The sequence below is a fragment of the Cupressus sempervirens genome, chromosome 3 (genome assembly GCF_028749045.1).
Source record: "Cupressus sempervirens isolate cs-2001-9-10 chromosome 3, ASM2874904v1, whole genome shotgun sequence".
In the NCBI taxonomy this organism is placed as follows: Eukaryota; Viridiplantae; Streptophyta; class Pinopsida; order Cupressales; family Cupressaceae; genus Cupressus; species Cupressus sempervirens.
The window spans coordinates 857,584,332-857,610,957 of record NC_143120.1 but is presented as its reverse complement, the minus strand read 5'-3'; the positions used below and the strand labels follow the sequence as shown (position 1 = coordinate 857,610,957).

At 31.7% G+C, this 26,626-nt stretch overlaps 1 protein-coding gene across 2 annotated transcripts in view; it reads left to right on the top strand.

The window, feature by feature from the left end:
• The window catches only part of LOC149569484 (uncharacterized), a 221,967-nt gene that overhangs the window by 128,684 nt on the left and 66,657 nt on the right, over positions 1-26,626 (top strand). For both annotated transcript variants that reach the window (XM_089822184.1, XM_089822183.1), the window contains exons 6-7: positions 2,171-2,218; positions 14,867-14,917. In XM_089822184.1, coding sequence (XP_089678310.1) covers positions 2,171-2,218; positions 14,867-14,917 — 99 coding nt within the window. The remainder of the gene's footprint in view (positions 1-2,170; positions 2,219-14,866; positions 14,918-26,626) is intronic.

The following is a 26,626-nucleotide window of genomic DNA, read 5'->3' as shown; positions in this document are numbered from 1 at the left end:
ATGGTTTAGTTGATCAATCACTCTGTTCATTTTTCATTTATGATCATGGGCATCTCAAAAGAAGGTCATATGAAGGATCTATTTCTTTCATCCCAAGCTTATGGTATGCTAATCACATGTGATAGAACATACAAAAGAAAACAAGTTCTAATGCGACTAATTCAAGTTATGGACTTGAGATACAATACCTAGTGTATAAATGGTAGAAATGTGGACTTGTTTCAAGAACAAAAAATTCAAAAGAGATGTATATAATTTGAAAGTTAGTTTTCTTAAAAAAATAATTTACACAATTTTCATGAGATCCCAAGGATCTCTAGAACCCCTCAAAATTTAAAATGACTAGTTTGGACTAATATTTACCACGTTAAAAATAAAATATTATCAAATTAATATATATTTTTAGTCTATTTTTGTAGAGCAATAGTTTTTCATTCAATTCTCAAAATTAGGAAGGTCAGTTACACCATTATAAAGATATCAAAGAGCTCTAGTTTCAATCACTTAACATAATGCCTTTGAAAATTGAGTCAAGGGACTACTAAAAGTTTCAAACCTAAATTTTAATATGAATACCTAAAATCTTGATTTATTAAAACATACAAAATCCCAACAAAATAGATTTTTGATATTCTTATTATCATTTGTGCCAACTCCATGTGTTCTCCTAGATTATTTTGTGATAAACTATAATAGTCATTTTCTATAATAAAAAATTTACAATGTCAACTTTATCAGGGATGTTCTTTATGATCTTATTCTTTTTTTAGTCATTTTACTTGAGGATTCGTAGTCCTTAATTCTCTTTTTCTCTCTTTCGCAAAGGAATTCCTTCCCCCTAAGGTTTTCTCCATTTCTTCATTTGTGAGAGTTTCATTGGTTTGTACATGCATATCTCATCAACCTTTAGTGCGTAGGACTCATTCTTGCATTTTGCACCTACATTTTAGTTTAGTTTTTAAAGTTTCATTTAAACATGAGTAGATGGAGGAGAGAAGTGGCGGAGTGTGGTGGGGAGGTAGATAAAGAAAACATATTTGTTGCTTCATGCATATTTCCATATTATTGCATTACTTATTCTTACACATGTTCATGCATAATTGGGGACATACATTCTTAAGTTCAATTTGTAGAAATTAATTGATTTGTAGTTGAGCTTTAGTTGATTTTTCTATCTATTTTTTCACTTATTCTAGAGGTCTTGTTTTCTATAAAGCAATTCTTTGTGCATTATGTTTTTCAGTTTGTATCTTTTTTTATTGGGTATAGATAATCTTTCTTGTTTCTCATATTTGCCAAAGGTCTTTTTTGTTTGATGCATGATCACAAAAATTATGATTACCTTATTATATGAGATGAAAAAACTGTTTAATAGATTATGACCTTATAATATTTAGACCAAGAAAACATAGAATTATTCACATTGAGACTAAAGTGCTACTTAAAAAAAGGTCTATGATTTATATTTTATGTCTATCTTAAAATAAATAAATTTATTTTCCTATCCACCATAATCTCCCATATTCACAATAAATGTATTAGAATGTTATAGATTTATATAAAAGCTTAAGATTCCTTGAGGGAAATACTATTGAAAGAATTAATATAATGTCAACTAGATATTATATAGAAATGATAGATTGTCAAACTAGGATACCTTAAATTGTACATAAACAAAATACTTAAACACACACTAAAATTATAGGTGAAAACTTCTTATACTATATTTATTTGAATCAGATAAATACTCAGTGTTGATGCTATTTGTCATTGAAAGTTAATTTGAAAAAAAAAGAATATTATATATTATTTAATATTTGTTTGGTCATGTCTTTTAATTGCACTCTTAGATACAATGGTATTCTAACAAAAGTAATTCAAAATATATTTTATTGAATCTAATTTCTCAGCTATTCTAGAATGATTGTATAATAATGTCAAGTCTATAGTTCAGAGTATATAATTTTGAATAGATAGTTTTTATCATTTATTGATTAAAATCAAATTTGGAGAAAGTTTATCTAAATTATCAAAAGTCTAATTTTGTTTTCTATATATTTTAAGAACTAATAATATATCTTTTTTATTTTAAAAAAATAGTTATTATTATTTCAATTATATCTTTTTTCATTACATTACACCATACTCAGTCTTATGAATATTATGATAGATGAAACAAGGGGAAGATGCATTCAAATACTCAACATATGCAAACAAGGTACGAACATTCTAAAGCCATTGACTCATTAAGAATACTAAATATATGAATAAGTACTCCTATTTAAATATTTTAAAGCCTCTCTCTCTCTCTCTCTCTCTCTCTCTCTCCAAACACACACACACACACACACATGCACCCATAGAGGCAAAAGGCTAGAGGCGTATAATATATTGCATAAATATATTAAAAAATAGATATAGATAAATTAATTGGATGGGAGACATTGAATATCCACAAATAGGAATAAAAAGTAAGTCATAAAATGTGTGAAGAAGGTAGGAGAGAGTGATAAAGAATCAAAAGAAATGAGATCTAAGAGGAGAGTTGAAATTTCCATTGAAGGACTCTATGAAAAATATTATTTCACAATCTCCAGTGGTAATCCTCCTTCTTAACAAGATCACTTGTAATATTGTAACTATATATTCTACACTCCATCTTTGCCCACACAATAGGCCCATATAGTGCGAAAAGACATTGATGGTCCAATTTTGAAATTGTTGTTATCAATATAGCCTTCTTGACCCCAAATCCATATCTATTAGTGTGTGCAAACAACAAAATATGAGAGGGCTAGTCACTCATGACCATGTATGTCATTTCTTATTGTCGATGTTCAAAATATATAATCCATCTTAATGCCAAGTGGACACAGTAAATTCATATATGGAAGCCAATTTCAAACAAAAGAAGCCAACCTGCAATATTCTATGCATATTTTAATTGCACATCTACTTCTATGCAACTTGTCTTTCTTACAATCTAGCTACATGAAAAAGACATATGTCATAGTATAGATAGTGACCATTAGGTAGTGTATTACTATATCTAATAATAGAAAAAAATTTAAGTTACCCAAATTTTGCCTGCAAACAAAATATTCTTTAAGTTTTATTGCAAAACACAATCTTAAAAGAAATTTCATGATTTTTTGTATGAATTACTTCTATCCACAACTTGTATGTTCAAAACTAATAACTAAGCATTTCAACTATTTTTATACTAGTGTATTCCTTTGTCTTGCCTAAATTATATTAAGTCATGAACCATCTACTTTTGTTGTGTGCTACCTCATATATTGAAAAAATTAAGCAAGTATAGATGGATAAAGCTCTAAGCATAAATTATATGCATTATTCTAATGCTCTTGTACATCTAATATCTCTCCTTGTATCTATATCAAGGTATTATTTTTTCCAAATATAATGGTAATATTTAGGATCTTATTTTACAACATTACTTGGTATGCTTAGTTGGTTAGTGAGTCAACTAGTTAGTCAGTTATTATATTTTGTATATGTCATAATTATAAATAATATAAAGTAGTTATAACATATTCCTAATATTATTATATGTTTTCTTCTCAAAACTTAGAAATAGTTAGAAAATAACATATTAACAAAAAATTAAAATAAAGCATAACTATATTCAATACTAGACTAATCACATTGTGTGATGTCATCATAAATATCTTCTTCCATATAAGATAAGGATTAATTTATGCGTGCATATCAAATTCATTATATTTGAAAATATAGAAAGGTTTGAATCCTTATATGTGCACCCTACCAAAACAAAAAATAATCCATTATACATGAAGTCCAACTCATAAGACCACCACAAGATACTTCTCTAATCTCAATTAAGAATAGGAATGATATCAATGTTGTCATTGTGCCCTTATACCAAAAGAAAAATCATCTCAAAAGGAAAATCATCTCATAAGTCGTGTGCTTCAAGAGTAGATCCAACTAACTATTTTCTAAAGGTAGACCAAGTGGAGAAGCTAGTGTCAATTGGGGTATGCATAAAAATAAAATCATCAATTAGTACAGCGATAACTTTCACTATGAATACCATCAACCAGATTACTAACTCCATTAATGAAAAAATCATCATCAAGTGAAATCTATAAATTATTTTCACTTGGTTCATCCCTACCCCATGGCATTGTGAAGATATACAACCATTTTCATAAAAATCAGTGTTCTCATGGTTTCCTTTATGCTGGTCCTTATAGTCTTCTTTAGTATAATGAACCTCATATAGATAAGGTCAAGTGTAAATATTGTGCTCTCTTTCATTCTTACCAAAAGTATGAATCCCTTCTATTATTTGTATGATATCTTTAGTCTTAGGTTCTTGATCATCATCTTGATGAGTGGTTATACTAGAAATATGATTTTCATCATGATATAATAATTATTGTGTCATATGTAGTTGGGGACACAATTCACCCATCACCTTCTCTTTATTTTCTACCTATTTGATGGCTATATCAATGTCTTTGATTAATTTCATGTAGTGTTATTTCATTCATTCCAATGCCTTATTTAGAGTGTGGAGGTTTGCAATATTGATCCCTTTATTGTTCCCTTCTCCCTTTCAATATTGTTAACTTGTCCCATAGTTTCCTCAATATTTTAAAGGTTTTTATCAAAATGCGCTAAGTTTGTAATGACCATATCATTTGTTACTTTTACCTTATCCTCAAAATTATATTCTCCAAGCTCCTCATCTAGTGATAAATGTAAGGTTCATTTAAATTAGACCATGTTATGTCACCCTCAGGATCTAGCTCAGGTACATAGTTTTGAATAGCCCCTTCGCTAGAAGAACTTTCTTTGTTTGTTGTATTATTTTTAGAATTTTCCACTACCTCAATATTCACAGCCTTACCTTTTATCATGTAATCAAGTTTCAATTATTACCCAACATGGGAGGATTCATTTTCTTCTTTATGATAATTTAAAAGTTCATCAACAACAACCTCCTAATCACTAAGTAAGATGCTAGTATAATCCTTACCATTATCTATAGCTAGTTCTATCACCTGTTAGACACTTGTATAATCCATTAAAATAAATAAAAATTTGTCTTCTACAGAGAGAATCAACAACTCTATTAGACTTCCCACTCTTATGTTTCAAAATAGATGTAAAACTCTGCAAAAACTCAACCCACTTCAAATTGATTTGGTTTAATTTTCTTTGATTGTTCAAATTAGTACGTGCAAAACAATCTTCTTAGGAAGAAGATAGTGTCTCCACTTCTTTAATGCTTGAACTATAACATATTATTCCTTATCATAACCAGAATACTTTCTTTTGGCATCATTCAACTTCTCACTGAAATAAGCAACATGTCTACCTTCTTGGCTAAAAAAACTCCTATTATATTACGAATAGTATCACAGTCTACTTGAAAATACTTGTTAAAATCTAGGAGTGATAAAATAGGTTACTCTATAACTTTTTATTTCAACATATTAAAACTCTTATTTGCTCCTATAGTCCACTTAAATTATTTCCGATCTCCTCTCGTTGTTTTAGTCAAAGGCCCACAAATATTGCTAAAATCTCTAATAAAATTTCTGTAAAAACTAGCCAGTCCATGAAAAGATATTGCCTCTATTGCACTCCTTGGAGTAAGCCATTCAAGTATAGGGTTTACTTTGTTAGGGTCCATTTTTAGACCTTTTTCTAATAGTACAAATCCTTAGTACACCAACTCCTCAAAAAACTACACTTCTTTAGATTTTTTAGCAAATTCTCGTTCCTAAACTTATCAAATGCCTTACGAATATACCTCAAAGTCTCCTCCATTGTCTCACTAAAGATCAAAATATCATCTAGATAAACAATGGAAAACTTACCTAGAAACTCCTTCAGTACCTCATTCATGAGCCTCATGAAAGTGCTTGATGCATTGATTAGCCCAAAAGGCATGACTAACCACTCGTACAATCCTTCCCTTGTCTTGAAGGAAGTCTTCCACTTGTCTCCTTCTCTGATGCAAATCTAATGGTACTCACTCTTTAGATCTATCTTTGTGAAATACATAGCTCCACTCAAACAATCCATAATATCATTCATCCTTGGAAATGGAAATCTATACTTATTTGTGATCTTTTTGATAGCTCGTGAACCTGTGCACATCCTCCATTCTCCATTCTTCTTTGGTGCTAATATTTTTGGTACAACACATGGACTTAGGCTCTCTCAAATTAACCCCTTTTTCAATAACTCATGCATTTGTCTATTCAACTCTTCACTTTCAATTGGTATCATTCTATGTGCTACCTTATTTAGCAAACTGGCTCCTAGGATCAAGATCATCTAGTGACTAATCTTCCTTACTGGGGGTAGTCCATTAGGTACATTATCTAACACAATATCAAAAAACTCTCCCAAAAAATTTGTAATGTCTATAGGTACATCATCTACTTCTTTTTTACCATCTTTTGGGATTACAAATAAACACACATGCACATGCTTCATACCTTTGAGAAACTCCTTTTTGTCAACAAAACATATTCTGGTAGCACTACATACATTTTATTCTTTTCCCTTCCATGACTTCAACTTATGTTTCACTCCATCCTTTGTCAAAGTGTACGTACTTTCTCACCCATTATGCACAAAATGTCTATCAAACTTCCAATCCTACCTAACAACATATGAAATATTTCCATAGGTATGATATCACAAGGCACCTCTACCTAGTAGCTTCCAATCTTGAACTTCACCAGACATTGCTCATTGACCATGACCTTGTGGTTATCCTACATCCAACCAATATGGTATGGATGTAGGTGATTTTTCCTCTTGAGATATAAATTGGTGACCATCTTTTCTAACACTATATTGTTAGTACTTCTACCACAATGATCACATTTCCACCTAGTGTGAAACAAACTCCTCCTTTGATCAGGTTCATTCTCACTATTCATCAAGACTCTCCTACTAACTAGGAGTTCTCCTCTTTCAACATTTTTAGAATGGAATGATTTGGCATCTTCATTAACATGTGCATCTTTGGTCTGGCCTTCTATTCTTTGATCTATCGTTCCTTGGCACTGGGAACATTCAAATGCTCTATGCCCTTCCTCTCCATAATGAAAATATTTTCCACAAAATCCTCCTCTTCTAGATTATTGCCCCTCTTCATCTTCCTCTTTGATATATTTTGTTTAGTTTATGGAAACAACTGGAATGGTTTCCCATTTGGTTCTATCTACTACTACTTGCCAAATTCTTGTTCTTTTGATCATCATTTTGGCATCCATAAGACCATCTACTAGATCTTCAACTGCAAACTCTTCCACTATTCTTGTTATCAAACTTTTTTCTTAGCTTCTCCTTAACTCTTAGAGAAAATTGGTACGTCTCCTCAATATTGGTTTTTCAAACCAGACTCAACTCCTTATGAACCTTTGGCCTTAACCCATTACGATAACATAAAACTTTCTCCTTATCACCTTCTGCATGACACTTTCCAATCAGAACTTAGTAGAACTCTTGAGTATACTCTTGAAAAAATCTTTCCACTTTCTTCAACCCTTGTATTTTCTTTAGCAGATCAATCTCATAATTCATGGGAATGAACTGTCACTTCATTTTAGGTATCATTCGATCCCATCTAGTGATTTTATCCTTCCCTCTTCTATTTCACTTCAATTGGATCACCTGCCACTAGAATTTTGCATTACCCTTTTTGGCCTTTGCAAACTTGACCATATTTAGATCTTCAATATCTTCATATTCAAAGTATTCCTCTTATTCATTGACCTCATCAATTAATTCCTTAAAAGGTTTCCCAAAAATGTGGGAAAATCAAACTTAGGCCTTTTTCCAATCTTGGAAAATAGCCTTAAAAATTCTTGCTAGCCAATTCAATAATAATGTGGATCCAAGATTTTATTTGAGGGGGAATTTATAAAAAATTGAGTAAACTAAACTTATTTTCCTCCATTTTTCCACCTTTAATGCAATTTCATTTGAAGTTATTATATGACCCTTATTGTGGTTAGTGTCAAAAGCTCAAAAGTATGTTTGTCCCTTATTGTTCACTTACAAGATCAATTTATATTTTTAAACTTCATTAAGAAACAAGAGAGATATTATCATTTTGTTGAGAGTATGTTTTTAACTCAAATTATAGTCTTTTATCCCACCAATTTGTCTTAGTCATAATTAATCATAATCTTCTCCTTCCTTGCGAGAATCATGTCTAATTATCAAAAGGGTTGTCATATTTTCATGTTTAGTTCTATATTGTTTCGAAGTTTTTACTTTTGTTAAGAAATTAGAGAGATACATTTTTGTTTTGCTAGGAGCACATCATTGACAATTTTTGGGCACTTGGTTTAGAAGATCTCTAAGTTTACAACTTGGGTGAAGAAATCAATCAACATATACTTGAACAAATAATTTCTCTTAGTCATGAATATCATGCTACAATCATGAAAATATATTAATGTTCATTGTTAACATGAGTTATCCTTTTTGGAGAAAGATTACATCATGTAGAGTGCAACAAGAACTTGCATTATATAAATAATTTGGAAATTAATTTATGAATGATTATTTTTTTATGATTTTACTATTGAGATCTGATTGAAAATATCATTGTTGAAAGAGATTATTAAAAGAGGGAGGTTGTTGAAGAAGAAAATGTGTTTCAATCATTGTTTTGTCACTGATGTCAAACCTACTATTTTTTGGTAAGATAAGTGCTTATAAGATTCAAGTACTATCACTTGGTTGATTGATGAAGATGATTTGATCAATAAGATGTAACAATAGCACCTAGAGGAAAGGTTGAGTTATGGTTATATGTAATGAAGTACAAGGATTAGTTAAGACAATGGTGAAATGATGTATTGATAATCTATGTAACGTTACAAAAGCTGGCTACACTTAGAAACTTTAGAAGAACAAATTGCACAAAGATTGTCTGCCAAGCTTGACGAAGTTAATAGTAGGTGCTCAGAAAATTAAGTGCAAGCCGAGCAAAAAATCAGTTGGAGCTAAGTAAAAGAAAGTTCTAGTGTATGTCGAGTAAAATAGTTCATGCCAAGCAAACACAATATGTGTCAAGCATTAATAAACTTGAATTGATGCCAAGTGAACTCACAGTTGATGTTGAGCAACACAGTATGTGTCGAGTGTTAGAAGATTGATAATTCTGAGCTACTACATTATTATAAAAGTTAAAGATTCACTAAATCTGAGCCAAAAAGTTTGTTTTTTTTAAGTCTGTGAACCAGGTAGAAGATAAGAATGTTGAGCTAGGGGCACAAAATTTGAGGTAAAATGTTTCCAGGTAAATTCAAATAGATTCTAGGAGAAGATTCTAGAATAAAGATGGAATGTGAGGTAGATACATTATATCCTACCTAATCCATCCAAACCCTAAAATGGACAATGGAAAACAACAAAGTATCTTAATTTCTTATTTATAGGAATTTTTGGTCATCAAGCAAAGAGAGACGAGAAGGTCAGAAGATAGAGGAAATAACAGAGAAGAAGGAAGACAGAAAGTCAAGGACTCTGCTTCATCAAGTCGCCAAAAGGCGATTGCATTGGCATACCAAGCAAGAAGGCTCAAGGAGATATATGCTTGAAGGGTGAACAAGCTATTAGAATAGAAAAGTGTGAAAGCCAAGAAAAATTAAGGACTAAACAGTGATCTGAAATCTACAAGAGAAGTTGTAAGTTATATCAGATCATAGCTCTATTGTTAACCTCTAACAATTGTATCAGTTTAGAGTAAAATCCTTTAGACTAAGGTTGACTTAACAGTCATTTGAAAATCCTTTAATAGGGTGGCATTCCAAGTGAATGGCTTAAAGTCCGAAAACAAGGCTCACTTCTAAAAGTGTGATTAAAATCCCTTAACTGGGTCACATTTAAATATGTGTGTGTTGTAACCTTTAACAGGATTGGCCTTTCACAGGGCATCACTTTAGAAGTGTGAAAAGGAGTAGCATGTTATTGGTGGTTTGTCCCAAATTGGGTTTCCACATTAAATCACTATGACAAGTGAGGTGATGAATCTTTATGTTTCATGTTTATATTGCTGCAAGTTGATTTTTGCAATAACTTGCAAGTTTTAGTGATAAGCTTGGATGCATGCACAGATATGATAAGTTTAATGGGTTCACTAAGCTAAGTGGAAAGTTTTATTTGTACATCTAGACCTTGAATAACTGATTCAATCCCCCCCAATTATTCTAAAGAATTCTAACAATTGGCATTAGAGCCATCTACTAAAGAGGACTATTTTGAAGGTACTAGAAGCACAAAGATCAAGATGTCCAAAAGAGAAGTACCCAAGCTTAATAGAGACAACTTTCTTACATGGAAAAGTCTAATGAAGCTACATCTTGGAGGAATAGGAGATCATGCACAATCTACCATCTCAATGGAACATGTTGATCCTACTAGAGTTCCTACTACTGAAGATATGAAGAAGAAGAAAGAACACAATCAGGCAATGTTGGAGATTACCTCTGTCCTAAGCTATGCAAAATTTGATGACATTAAAGGATGTGACACTGCAAAAAAGATATCAAATGCCCTGTACACCATCTATGGAGGAGACAAAAATGTTCAAAGAGGCAAATTTGATGACATGAAAATGGAAGAAGGTGAGAATATTGTTCAATATGTTGCTAGAATAAAAGAAGTTGTTAGTGCAATAAGAGGATCTACTAGTCATATAGATGATTATACTGTTTTAAGCAATGTCTTAAGAAAACTACTACCTATTTATGCTATGAGAGTTTCAGCAATTCAAGAATTGAGATGTATTCTAGGAAATAATGTAACTCTTGAAGGTTTGGTAGGTAGACTTACTGCCTTTGAGCTATCTAACTTCGACAACTACAAACCAGAGAGTCTTGAATATGCTTTCAAGGCTAAATTGTTATTGAAAGATTCTAATGAGAATAAGCAAAAGAAGAAAAGAAAGATAAAACATGTGTCTAGTAACAGTGATACTAATCAAGAAGATGTTGAACAATTGGAAGCACTACTAGAATTAAGATTGCATAGAGGAAAAGGCAAGTTCAAAGGTAAGTTACCCATCATTTGTTTTAATTTCAATGAAATTGGTCATATTGTTGCTAGATGTCCAGAGAAGAAAAACTACAAAGGAAGTGACAAATACAAAGGCCAAAGAAATGAAAACAACAAGGATTACAAAGACAAAGGCAAGAAGTGCTACATTGTTGAAGAGAATGATTTTGATGAACATGATGATGAAGTAATTTATGTTGCAATGAAGGATGAATCTGATGAAGATGAGGCAATTGCACTTGTGACTTATGTGAACAAATATGACAGATAGATCATTGAAAGTGGATGCTCACATCACATGACAGGAGATAAAAGTAAGTCTATTACCTTAAACTATTATGATGGAAATAGTATTAGATTTGGTAATGATGCTTCATGTTTGATAAAATGAAAAGGTTCCATCAAACTTACAGAAAAGATCTCATGTGACAATGCTTACTATGTTGAAGGATTGAATTATAATCTATAGAGTGTGTCGCAACTAAACAATTTGGGATGCAAAGTTGAATTGGGAAACAAGACTACTAAGATATATGACACAAATGGGAAATTGATAGGAAAAGGAGATCAAACTAGAAGTAATCTATTTTACCTTGATATGGAGGATGCTACTTGTCTTGTTGTGAAATTTGATCATGTATGGCTATGGCACAAAAGGTTATGTTATGTTAACTTTGATAACTTGATTAGTATCAGTATCATGAAGATAGTTAGATGATTTCCTAAGCTTAAAAAGTCTGATAATGTGATACGAAAACAATGTCAGCTAGGCAAAATGATAAAGTCAATTTTCAAAAACAAAACTTATACCTCTAAAGAGATATTAGATATTGTTCATACTAACTTGTGTGGACCAATAGAACTGCAAAGCTACAAGGGAGACAAGTACATAATGTTATTTGTAGATGATTATTCTAGAATGATGATAGTAATGTTTCTAAAACAAAAATATGATGTTGTTCAAATGATGATAGCCATGTTTATGAATGATTATTTCTTTATGATTTTACTATTGAGATCTGATTGAAAAGATCATTGTTGAAAGAGATTATTGCAAGAGGGAGATTGTTGAACAAGAAAATATGTTTCAATCATTGTTTTTCATTGATGTCAAACTTGCTATTTGTTGGTAAGACAATTTCTTATAAGATTCAAGTACTATCACTTAGTTGATTGATGAAGACGATTTGATCAATAAGATGTAACAATAACATGTAGAGGAAAAGTTGAGTTATGGTTATGTAATGAAGTACAAGGATCAGTTAAGACAATGATGAAATGTTGTATTGATAATCTACTTAAGGTTACAAAGGTTGGCTACGCTTAGAAACTTTAGAAGAACAAATTGCACAAGGATTGTCTGCCAAGCTTGACAGAGTTGATAGTAGGTGCCAAGAAAAGTTAATGCAAGCCGAGTAGAAAATCAGTTGGAGCTGAGTAAAAGAAAATTCTAGTGTGTGTCGAGTAAAATAGTTGATTCCATGCAAACATAGTATGTGTCGAGCATCAGTAAACTTTAATTGATGTCAAGTGAGCTCACAGTTGATGCTGAGCAATGTAGTATGTGTTGAGTGTCAGAAGATTGATAATGTTGAGCTGCTGCATTATTAGAAAAGTCAAATATTCATCAAATCTAAGCTAGCAAGTTTTTTTTCTTGAAGTCTGTGAACCAGGTGGAAGATAAGAATGATGAGCTGGTGGCACAAAATTTGAGGTAAACTATTTCTAGGAAAATTTAAATTGATTCTAGGAGAAGTTTCTAGAATAAAGATGGAATATGAGGTAGATATATTGTATCCTACCTAATCTGTCCAAACCCTAAAATGGACAATGGAAAATGAATAGTATCTTAATTTCTTATTTATAGGGATGTCTGGTCATGAAGCAAAGAAAGAAGAGAATGTCGAAAGATAGAGGAAATAATAGAGAAGAAGAAAGATAGGAAGTCAAGGACTCTGCTTCATCAAGTGGACAAAAGGTGACTTCATTGGTATACCACGAAAGAAGGCTCAAGGAGATATATGCTTGAAGGGTGAACAAGGTGTCAGAACTGCAAAGTGTGAAAGCCAAGAAAAATTGAGGATTGAACAATGATCTAAAATCTGCAAGAGAAGTTATAAGTTATATCAGATCAAAGCTCTACTGTTACTTTCTAACAATTGTATCAGTTTAGAGTAAAATTCTTTGGACTAAGGTTGACTTAATAGTCATTTGAAAATCCTTTAGTAGGGTGGCATTCCAAGTGAATGGCCTAAAGTTCTCTAACAAGGCTCACTTCTAACAAGGTGATTAAAATCCCTTAACCGGGTCACATTTAACAATGTGTGTTGTAACCTTTAACAAGGTTGGCCTTTCACAAGGCATCACTTCAAAAGAGTGAAATGGAGTAGCATGTTACTGGTGGTTTTTCCCAAATTGGGTTTCCACATTAAATCATTGTGTTAGGTGTGTTGATGAATCTTTATGTTTCATGTTTATATTGTTGCAAGTTGATTTTTATAGTAACCTGCAAGTTTTAGTAATAAGCTTGGATGCATGCATATATATGAAAAGTTTAATGGGTTCACTAAGCTAAGTGAAAAGTTTTATTTATACATCTGGACCTTGAATAACTTATTCACCCCCCCTCCCCCAACTATTCTAAAGTATTCTAATATTTGCATGAAAATTTAAGTGTGTTGGGGGTCTGAAGGAGTCTTCTTTTTCATCTCATGATATCTTCAAATCCTTTTGAAGTGCTTGGGGTTCTTAGCCACACGTGATTTTGATTCCCTTCTATCATGAGTTATTTGATAATTCTTTTTGGCTACATTTTAATACCTTGCACCCTAAAAAAAGACATATTAGATAACAATTTGGATCATATATATTACCAACAATAGATAAAATATTACTTTATATTTTAAACATAAATAAGGTAAAGAACATTTAATCATGACCCAAATCCACTTTAACATCATATACTAAGAAGAAATATAATTTTATTAGGTTAATGATGAGACAATTTATACTCTCATCATTTGGTTATCTTCCTACCAAAATGTGGATGAGATTGCTTTCACAAAATCCTTAAGATAGAACAATAAAATATTAATATTATCAACCCTTTCAAAGATACTTCCTTCCATCTTCTTCTACTATTTAAAAACTACCTTGATTCTTGAAGGCACTCAACATACAGACTTACATGATCAATTAAGAAATTTTTCACTTTCAAAATTTGATCTATGCTTGTGTACTCATTCCTAATGTATTTTTCTAGATCATCTCGATCCATATTTAAATTTTCAAGCTTCTCTAGAATTAATTTGTCATGGAAAGTCAATGACAATTTCAAACTATAATCTCTTGAGTTGTACATAAGGAAACACCTTAAATTATGTTTGATTCTTGGGTGGTGGTTATTGAAACCTTACTTTGACAAAATGAGAATAGTATATGTCATTGTCATTTCTTTGACTGCCTTTTAGACTTGTGTATTTCCTTCCATAATTTTAACAATATATAATACAAAATTATGTAAAATCTTAAAAATTTCTCAATATACTTTATATGTTTGTTCTAACTATTATATAATATCTTCAAGATTGTAGTTATATATTTATGATTTAGAAAAGACAACTTTCAATAATTTGTCATTAGAAGATTACTGTCTCTACCTTAGTTTTCTTGATGGTTCAACCATTTTATCTTTTTCAAATTTTTTAGTTATTTTAATTTTAATTGTTATACTCCTCCATTACACTGCAACATACTAACAATCATTTAAATATTATGATAGATGGAAAAATGAGAAGTTGCAATCAAATGTGCAATAGAAGAAGGAAAAGAGGTGAGAACATTCTAGTGCTACTAAATGATTAAATATAGTAAAGAATTATAATACATATTTTTAATTAAATATTCTAATTAATTAATAAAAAACTATTGCACTAACAAAAATGATAAATCATAAAAAAAATAAAGTAGTTATTATAAATTAGAAAATATATTTGTTTACAAAATTACATGTTGTATTGGTAAAACTATGTTGTGAATAAATAATTCCCAAAGTGTAAACAACTATCTTATGGAAAAATATAATTCTTGTACACATGAATGCTTGTTTGTAATAATTTACTTGCATGCTAGAAAGCAATGGCTAAGAAATTGCACTAATTTCATGCTATGCTACATTATTTTGTTATGACTAAATTATACTGATTCATGAACTCTTTAATTTATTTATATGCTATCTATTATAGATCTCATTCGTTAACTATAAAATGAAACACATACAAATGATTAGTATTTAAATTATGAATTGTGTTTATTATTTTTGAGTCATATGGTTCTAATGTGTCCATTCATATCTATATTTTATTATCATTGTTTGCAAACACAAGGGAAGACATGTGAACTTTATCGCCTAGCATCACCTAGGATAATTATAGGTGTATGCATTGTTAGTATCTATATAACACTTTATTTAAAGTGAAATTCATAGTGCGAATCTTATGGTAGTGGTTTTAATTCATTTATTACACCATTTCTTCTCATGTTTATTCTATAGTTTTTCATTTCTCTATTCCTTGTTGTAACTTAGATTTAGTTTTGACTAGTATTATCCATTCATGTTACAATTGGTGTTCTTGTCATTTTATGTGTGGCCATCCATCAAGTAAATTATATATTTAATCGATAGGCTATAAAAAAAAAAAGAGAGATACCATTTATAATTGTACCATAAAAAGTTGTAAGCACCTAAGTAGTGTACAATTTCACATTTACTTAGCATCCACCTTAGGCTATTTCCACTGTAGCATGCATAATAAGAATTCATGATTACACCTAATTAGAACTTCAATTGAAATATGGGTTATCTATCAATTCAATTTCATTTAAGATTGATATAAGCTCGCATTCCCAAGTGCACTCCTCTATTATCCTCCAAGGAAGGAAGTGTTGAATCAAGAAGGTAAACTTGTTGTTTTCTTTAGTGAGAAGTTGAATGATGCTAAAAGGAAGTATTATGTGTATAATCAAGAGTTTTATGATATTTTTCAAGCCTTGAAGAAGTGGAGACATCATTTGATTCCTAAGGGTTTTGTGTTGTATACTTATCATCAAGCTTTACAATCTTTGGAAAGTCAACATAAGTTGAATCGGAGACATATGAAGTGGGTTGAGTACTTGCAAAGTTTCACATTTGTGATAAAGCATAAGAGTGGAGTTACTAACTGAATTGTTGATGCTTTGAGTAGAAGATGTTCTTTATTGACAAACATGAAGGTTGAAGTTCTTGGTTTTGATGGGATGGAGTTGTATGATACTGACCTTGATTTTTCTGAGGCATGGAGAGAGTGCATAGCACCAAATCTATCAAGTCAAATGAGTAAGTTTGATGAGTAATTCATTCAAGAAGGTGTTTTATTCAAATGAATTCAATTGTGTATACGAAGAAGTTCTATGAGATATAATTTGATTAACAAAAAACATTATTGTGAATTGGCTAGATATTTTGGAATTGATAAGACATTGAGTTTGTTGAAGGATAAGTATTATTGCCCACAAATGTATAAGGATGTCCAGAATTTTGTAAGAAGTTGTGGAATTTGTCAAGTTGCAAAAGAAATATGGCAGAATACTAGATTTTATACACCAATTTTTGTTCCTAAGAAACCTTGGAGTGACATCAGTATGAATTTTGTTGCTACATTACCTAAGACAACAAGAGGGTATGATTCCATATTTGTTGTTGTGGATAAATTTTCTAAGATGGCACATTTCATACCATGTAAGAAGGCATCAAATGTGGTTTATATTGCTAAGATTTCTTCAAAGAGATTGTTAGATTGCATGGATTACAAAAAAGTGTTGTTTTTGATAGAAACAGTAAGTTTGTTGGATATTTTTGGAGGACTTTGAGCTAGCTTGTGTATTTATTTTGGGTCATGAAATTAATGATAGGATCTTGTCATGGGATATGTACAAGCCATTTTAAGGTCGGCCTTTCTATTATGTAATGATCTAGAATCTTCTATAAGCTATTTTGACAAGTATAACTAGGGGTGTTTAGGTTTAGGCTAATCATGACTTAGAGAGTTTAGAGAAGATGTTTCTGGAAATGGAAATTTGAAGCTAGATCGTGGATCTTGAAGTTTTATTCTATATCTGAATGTAACCTAGAAGGCCTTATAGCTAGGCATGTATGTTGATAATTGGTTGAATCAAGTGTTTACTCTCTCTCTCCTTGGTGGTTTTCTATGTGTGTTTGCTTCCATTGTGTTTACTTAGCAAAGTGGTTGGATAGTTAGGTGTACATCTAGCCCTAACTATTCACACCTTCCTTATGTCAAGATGTTCGAGCCCCTACAAATAACCACACAATGGAATATAATTAATAAAATATAGATTTAGATACAATTATTCCAACTCTCACAATAGAATCATAAGATCTGTATTCAACATGTCCAGCTATAAAGCCTTCCAGGTTATTGCCAAATACATAAGCAACTACAATAGTAATTCTACAAGACCTCACAAGATCCAACGATTAGCTAGTCTAGACCCACAATCCAATAGAGAAATCCAAAAAAATCTAAACTTGTGCACGCATGCCGCCAAACAACCTTCTTGTTTCTCAAGCTAAAGCTACTAGATTTGCTAACAAACTTTGCACTCTATGCTACTCCTTGCTTCCTCCATGATGAGCTATAAAATAAATATGACTAGACTTCACAAGAACCTCTACTTATACTAAACCAAGCCACAAGTCGGGATAGCATAATAGACATTAAATAAACACTCTCATTAAATAAATGCTGAAGCCATAAATCAGCTTGGCAACAAACATTAAATACATGAAACAATTAGATACTTAGGACATGCCTCAATTTTACAATTCATAACTAACACATATGACAACATAAGTGTAAGCACACTTAGACATAAGTATGTGCACCATCCAACTATCCAAATCCAAGAGATCACATGCCAACTCCCTCATATCAAAGCTCACACAAATAATCTCCAAGGTATGCCGATAAATTAGGAACACACAACCAATATTTACAAAAATGGCTCTAATTCCAAGAAGATGACTCTAATCATTATGTGCACTTAGGATAACGTTATTCAATATGTCCTGAATAGAACCCCAACTAGATGAACAATAACTCCAAAATTGTAAGCCCAAAGCCCCTACATATAGGATTGTCAACTTCTTTAGGATGGCCCTACATCACTAAGGCTGTGTATTCTTATGAGGTCATATGAGTTAGTTATGCATTGTAAACTGTTGGAAATACAAGATAGATAAGATGCTAAGGGTGGGTGAGGGGGTGGATCAAAATATTATAATTTTTTTTCCTTTTACTTAATTAATCCTTTCTCTGTTCTCTATATTACATAGTTAACATTAAGCATATAATAGTTTTCTTGTAGTTGAAAGTATATTAACTAAATCAACTTCAATGCATAAACTCATGAAAATATAACACATAACACTATGAATTTTGGTATCATAGAAATTCTTGGTCAAAGGAAAAACTATGGTGTGAATGACACCCACAAAGCCATCAGTAATGTAGTAAGAGGTTTCCTTGTTAGGGCTACAATGTTTATCACTTCTAGAGACTTACTCAATTAGGAGTATACAATGAGATTTGCAAGGATCTACCTTTTACAAGGATTTAACAACACTCTTCAAGTGTACATTTGGTAAAGAGATTTCAATATAAGATAATTAAGTCCACCTTTTTGAAGGATTTAAGAGACTATTATAGCAGTTAAACACTAACAACAATGACCTATAGTAGCAATTTACATTTTTTTATTAGATCCTCTTCTTCTATGTAGTTATCACCTTCCTGTGTTAGACCTACAACTCATTACAACTTTGTCTATGTCCTCTTTGACCTCTTATTGTGACCTTGATTCCTTCCTTACTCCTATACTTCTTCACCAAATTTCTAACCAACAACAACATCAACAATAACAACAACCTTTGAAATGTTCTCAACTACTCCTTTTACCATATTTCTTTGATTTTTCATAGCTTAGCTTAACTAGGGTTTTAGAACCTTCTCATTTGATCGCTAATCATGATTAACGGTTCTAGAATCATCCATTGCTTCCTTCTATTTCAACTTTATTTTCATTGGTTTATACTACCTTTGAATCATCAACAATCACTTTATATTCTTGAAGAAAATATTTACAAATCTGTACATTGATTCATGTAAACCATATTTACTTCTCAATAGAATTAGGTAGCATTTGAATCTATGCCAATTCAAATTCAATTTTTGTTCCTACTACACTCAGTAAATCCACTATTCTTTATTTTTGACACTCAATAAACATTCACTCAACATCCTCTATAAAACTCAGTAAACTCTATTCTTGGGGTACAGTTTATTCTTCTCTTTTTGGGCTAAATAGAATTACTTGATGTTGCTTGCATCTTGACTTAGACTCGCTAGATAAAGTATTAATCGAGTTCCACTAGAGTTCAAGTACAATTGTAATAGTTTTCCATTTCCTCCATTTCTCAAGAAACACAATGGCTTGGATGTTATGTGTATTTTGACACTAATAAGGAATATGATTCAACAATTTTTCCCCTCTAACATTAGTCTCAAAAATAATATATAAACAAAGAAGTTGTCCTTCATACAAAACTCTCCTCGTACATATGCTTCCATTCAGCATAGCTTGTGTCTCTCAAAATATTTTTGTATACTTAGAATATCTCCTTATAGCTCCAAAATACTTACAAATAAACATATATACAAAAACAAAAACATAGTATTCCCCCTTGTTTTGACACTCATGTCAAAATAATTCTTAACATGGAAAAATACTTACTTGGCTAGTAAACCAAAATGTTCCAAGAAATATTTTTGATTCTTTAGTATCATTTCCAAATTTTGTCCCAAATGAGCTTGATTAGCTTTAAGCTTTGTGTTTCAATTTTTAGTTTCACCATAAGATCAACCATATGATCAACAATAGATATGCCTAGGGTGGCCATGATATCCTTTTCCTCTTTAATGTGGGTTTGCATAACCTCCAAATAAGGTAATAGAAAATCTTGAATTTCATTAGTCTTGGTTCTTGGATTATTTTCATCTTGTATCAATTGATATTAGAGTCCTTGAAAAAAAATTATGAGAAAGTATAGTTATGTGAAAACATACTAAAATCTTTTCTTAATGCATCTACACTAGAATTCATTTCTTCATCTATTTTCCTCATTTTACCTTTAGCTTCTTGGGTAATGAATGGAATATCACATAACTTTTGAAAACAATGAAACATTTTGAACAATATTCTCTAGTGATATAATGATTGAAGTAGATGGACTCACTTGTTCAATGGCAATCTTAGTAGAGACTTTCTCCAACACTATTTTAAAAAAATTTCTCATTTCTCTCAAGTAGCAATGACCTTGTCTTAACATATAGTTTATTCAACTTGTATATAATTTTCACTAACTTATCCAAGATAGGTGCATTCTCATTCAAATCCATGCCAGTTGTAGCTTCTAAAAGTATATTTTTGACATCATGTAACACCTTCTTTTGTTTATGCTCTCTACTTAGCCTAGCTTGCTCCTCCTTTTGTTCACATAGCTTTAAATAAATACCCTTTTTTTTATCATCAAGAGTGTTTGGATCCCAACTCAATATAATGATATTATCTTCTAATGTGACTAGGCTTGATCAAAATCCATGGGACTCCTTTCTCTTAAGCTTCTTCTCTTTATTGGTGCTTGGTGACATTTTTTGTGGTTGTAGAACTTGAAATTCCTAATTTTGTATTATAATTTTGGTTGTTGCCCTTGGTTTATCTTCTAATTTTAATGATTCATCATTTGGTATAGTTTGAGTAGGTACAAATGGTGCAAGTGCCAAGCTTGGTGTAGGTCCATTTTCCTCCTTGTCCTAATCATTAGTACTCGGTGTCTCTAGTATGTTCATCTCTTGTAGTTTGTAAACTCGTGAGGTCAATTGAGACACTTGATAATGGACTAACAAATGTAAGTCCTCCAGTGTTCTATTTTGGTGCAATAACAAGTTGTTCATGTCCAATTATTCCCTCACTTAAAAGTTTGTGGTTTAGTGCTGAATAACCTGGTGTAGAAGTATATGCATTATGCCCCTTGGATTCACCTCCAACTTGAGAATATTCAATATCATTCTTCTCATCTCTAGTATTACCTATTATGTTTCCCCCTTGTGATGTTGATCCTATTGCTCAGTTCCACCTTCTTGTTGTCTCTAGTTATTCACTATAGTATATGCTAACATATATAGGGATCCAATAGGTGTATCATTGTAATATTAATGCTTGGGTTTGGGGAACTCTTTTATTTATTGTATTGCTAGATCAAATCTAGGTAAATGTGTATGTGCAGATTCATCTAATGTTGTTCCCTCCATATCTCGCTTAATAGACACTATAATGTCCTCATCCTTCCTTATCTCCTTGGTAGGGTCCTCATCAAGAATATCTTCACTAGTAATTTCATTATTTTATCTAGTGATATCTTCAACTACTCCATGTACACCATCAGCAAAATCTTGTAGAGAAATAGTGTCAAATTCATCTTCTTGATTATCAAGATCAATTATTTTCTTAGTATGCGTATCATCGCCATCTATTGTTGCATTTGGATCTTTAATGTTTTAAATTTACTTCCATATCATTTCAAGATCTTCATCCACTAAATTTGGTTGTCTAGATAAGACATAAAGAACTCTACACTTATGAACAAACCTTTTCTCATGTCTCTTTAGATATTTAGTTATATCCTCTAGAAAAAATTCAAGCATCATAGTTGCCAATGATTTGTCCCTCATTTCCTTCTTGGTATTGAAAGCATAATTCCATCTGCTATCAATCTTCTACTATAGACCATTTAGAATTTGACTGCCAATTTTCTAATGTTGCATATTTGACTCTAGTCATCATTATTATCACTTCTTATTCCACCTTTCTCTTATACTCTTCACTCATTGACTCATATTTATAGTATTTGAAGTTACTAAAATATTTACCATTCATCATTATTATGTTTATCTCGTCAATTATCTTTGGTCTTTTTGACATAGGAGCTTTAGATCCTCCTTGTTCATCAAATTCTATACACTCACTTTCCTCAACTTACTCTTCATTATCTTCTTTCAAAATAAAATTTGTTCTCCTTTGGGTTGGTCACTTGACCTATTTTCTTGAGGAATCATGGGTTGGCTTTATTTTTTGGGAATTATTTCTTGATTGTACAATGAGCTTAGTAGTTTTCACAATAGCTTTCTTTATTATGGCCTCTTGAGCTACTCAAGTTCTAGACCATGTGACCTTGGGCTTGTAGGGGTAGCAGTGACAATCCTCTTCTTGACTTTTAATGATTGTGGCTCGATAATAACTATTGCCTAGCCTTTGCCCTCATTTTTAGCTATCTCTTCACCTTTCCCTTCATGATCATTAATGGTTCATTTCCTTCTCCTTTAAGAAATGTAGATTCTAGCTTTTTCATTATTTTCTTTTCTTTTCTCCCCAAGTTTAGTATGACCAGATTCATATTGATTTTCTCTTTACAACCTCATGAGTCCCAAACTAGGGAGCTCTGGGACTAACAGGTTGATTTAGCAATGCTTTAATTGTTGTGGTAGCTTGATCAATATTTATCTCATAATCTATTGGTTGCAACCATGCAACTCTTAGTTTAATTTCTTTCACAACTATGCTATCAGTATTGACTAAGAAACAAATTTCATATTCATGATTTTTTTGAAATAGGGAAGGGGTTATCTTTTATATCAACTGCATTCTCTCTTGAAATTTTCAAAATATTTATTCATCACACTCTCAAAATTGTTACCTAGTGATTGAAAGTGCTCATTGATTTGGTAAGTAACAACGATATCAATTTTCCAATTTACTTCATTGATGCTAGGAAAATGATTGTGCATATAAAATAATATAAATACTAGAAGAGAACAAAATTTGTTTGTATTAGACTTGGTAACTCGGATTGTCTTCATATTGTCTTCCAGTTACCTAAACTGTAACTCAACAATGTCATATTTGTTTCCCTTCTTGACAATTTTATAGCCTAATTCAATTGACATGCATGGAACATTGTTGAATATACTCGATTGAAATATCTTGTAAGCAATTTCATACACACCGAACTTAATTTCCAAATCCTCAATCGTGTCCAATTTCATTCCTTTGTTGTCCCATTGTACCTTTGTATTTTCTTCTATTACTTCCTTGGGCATCATTCTAATGGCATCCACCTTGTTTATGACAGGGTATCTAGTGACCATATGGATTACATCTTTGGTTATCTTATCTAGTGCATCCAACCATATATGCATGTCATGAACTTAACTTAGCACAACCCTGATCTAACTTGTTTTAAAATCCTTGGGAAAATGTAGGGTATTAACGAGTCTAGTCGACTCCAAACATTTAAACTCTCTTTTATTTTTGTGCACACACATTTGATTATAAAATTCTTGTAGTTCAAGGTCTCCAACTTCTCTAATTTTTCAATGGTAAAGTGTACACACACGATTCACAAGTAAAACCGTAGGTGGTATAGCTGATATCCTTATCCATTTATGCAGCTATCTCTAGATATAACTTGTAGTTTGTTGCTTCACATGCCTCACTCCGAATCAACTTGATTGGATTTGCCTTCACCTTTGTTTTCCTTTTCACATTTTTGGAGCTTGAATCCATTTTCATGCAATAGAGTTTCAACAAATACTCAATCTACTCACTCAGTTTCTTCTAACTCACTTGGCTCTCAAATTTTCTCACAAATTCACACCACAAAAAGTGTGCAAATAGTTCTTAACTCAAATCACTCAAATTTTCTCTTATCTCTTTGAATATAGGGTGAGATAATAAAAATTGAAAACCCCAATATATACAACTTAGTTACCTTTTTTTACCATTAGGACACAATAAATATATTGTACACCATTATCTATTGCATTAAATGAACTCGAGTACCTTTAATAGCTTGGTCATGACATGATTCCATCATTACTCAAATGACAAAGTGAACTTGATTATAACTCAAGTAAAGTGTCTTTACATCATAGGTATAGCTAACTCAGTTACCACTATTCGCACATGATTACTGACTAGCTTGGTTAATCTCAACTGATTGCAATATTTCCATACTTCATAATTCTCCTAGTGCATCAAATGTAATGTAGATATGCACTTCCTTCCATTTCATTCTAGAAACTAGTTTTGGGTTTCTCAATGATAATACAATTCCTAACCTTCTTATGTGTTTTAGTTAGAGGTAGATGTTTCACCCAATCTATTCGATGAGGTGTCCACATTTGTTTTACTTTATGTCTCATTTTCTTCCATCTTTCTTACCCATTTCTTGTTCATCTATTCACACATTTCACTTGCACCCATTTTTCCTTTACCTTTAGGATTTTAATCATTTTGTGTTGAGACTCTATTTCTATAGTTTTTGCTTAAATGATCAACCTTATGACAATTATAGCATGCCAAACCAACATTTCTCTAGTTTCCATATCTTCCTCCAAAATATAATCTCATATAGTTTGCAATAATATGACCATACTTTCCACATATTGTACATGAATATGGTATGTTGTAGTCCCCCTTGATAGTATTACCCTTCTTTCTTGGTTTCTAGTTAGAATTCATCTATGATCTATAATCTTGTGACTTATGTCCAAACTTGTTGCAAGTTTAGCAATAAGCATGAAATACTTACCCCTTAGGTATTTAGATAAACTTAGATCTACACTTAGATGCTTGATGCCTATAATTACTGCTGACAGTAACCATTGAATTTGGGAGTAACATGTTAGAAATAGGGAATATTGAGATGAGGTCAATCAGTATTCTACAAACTTTCACCCAAAATTGGATATTATTAATTTCCTTATAACTTGCATATGAAAGTAAACTTACAATACTAAACAATACAAATAGCCATACACGAATAGAACTCATAACACCATATTTTTCTAACTAGGGAAAACCTAACCAAGGGAAAACCCTAGTGGGGATGGTACCCACAAAATGATCTACTTACAAAAGTATTCGGTTAAGGATGTTAACCTTGTCAGGGGCCTATTACATACATATAGTGTCTTGGTCCTTGTTAGAGGACTAGGCCCTATTAAAAGCCTCAACCCTGTTAGGATTTTTTATGTACAAATACAAAATGTACGCAATATGAGCCCACTATCCAAAAATCCAATATATAATGCAGTTCCTTGATACAAAACATATAAATATTAAAAAAAACCTCTTTATAATACTGATATCTTCAATATTTGATCTTTCCTTTGTTGCTCTTTGCATACCCCAAATCATACGTTAGAATTAACATAACCTATAGTTCACATATCATACATGTTCACATAAGTTTTCATATCACTTACAACTTACACACGATTTCACATGTTGTATTCTTTCCTTTATACATTTTCAGTTTACAAAAATTGTCTAGTCAACCTTCAAGCTTTCACATGCTTGGAAAAAAGTAATACTAACTCTTTCCCTTATAGGGTTAATATCTAAGATGTTTTCCCTAATTAGTTAAGTAATTATTTTGTAAAAAAAATAATTCTTTAACCCATAACTCACACTTCTCTATTACACTTTATTCTACATGTACACTATTTGATGGGGAGCTTCTTCTTTTTAGAGCTTCTATGCTCTACCAAGGCTATCTCTTAGCCACCATGTTATTGATGCCCTTCTCATGTTTGATTGTAAAAGTGTAGGATCGTAGGAATTCCATCCATTTAATATGCCTAAGTTTCTCCTGTGAATTAATAAAACTTAGTGCTTGGTTGTTAGTGAAGACCAAAAAACTCCTTAGGTAATAGGTAATGCCTCCATTTCTTAATAGCTTGAACAAGTGCATAGTGTTCCAAGTCATATCCTAAGTATATTGTCTTAGCCTCATTGAATCTTTCATTGAAAAATGTTACAGGCCTCCCTTCTTGCCTTAATACTGCCCCAACTACTATATTATTGGCATCACACTCTACCACAAATGGTTTCTCAAAACTTGGTAGGATCAATACTAGTTGGGTTGCCAACTTCTTCTTTAGCCTTTCAAAACTCTCATCTGTAGATTTGGTCTATGTGAATTTGGTCTCTATACCCCTCTTTATGATATCATTCATAGGTGCACAAATCTCACTAAACTTCCTCACAAACTTCCTATAGAATTGTGGTAGGCCATGAAAATTTTTGACCTCAGTAGTAGATCTAGGAGTAGGCCAACTCAAGATTGCATCTACCTTACCCTTATCCATTTTGAAACTTCCTTGGGAAATCACAAAACCCAAATACACTAGCTCTTCTTTCATGAATTCAATCTTCTCAAGGTTCACTATCAACTTCTCCTCTTGAAGCTTCCTCAACTCCATTTTTAAATGTTTCATATTCTCCTCCTTTGTCTTATTGAAGATGAGGATGTCATCTAGGTGCACAAAAATAAATACTCCTATAATCCTTCAAGACTTCATTT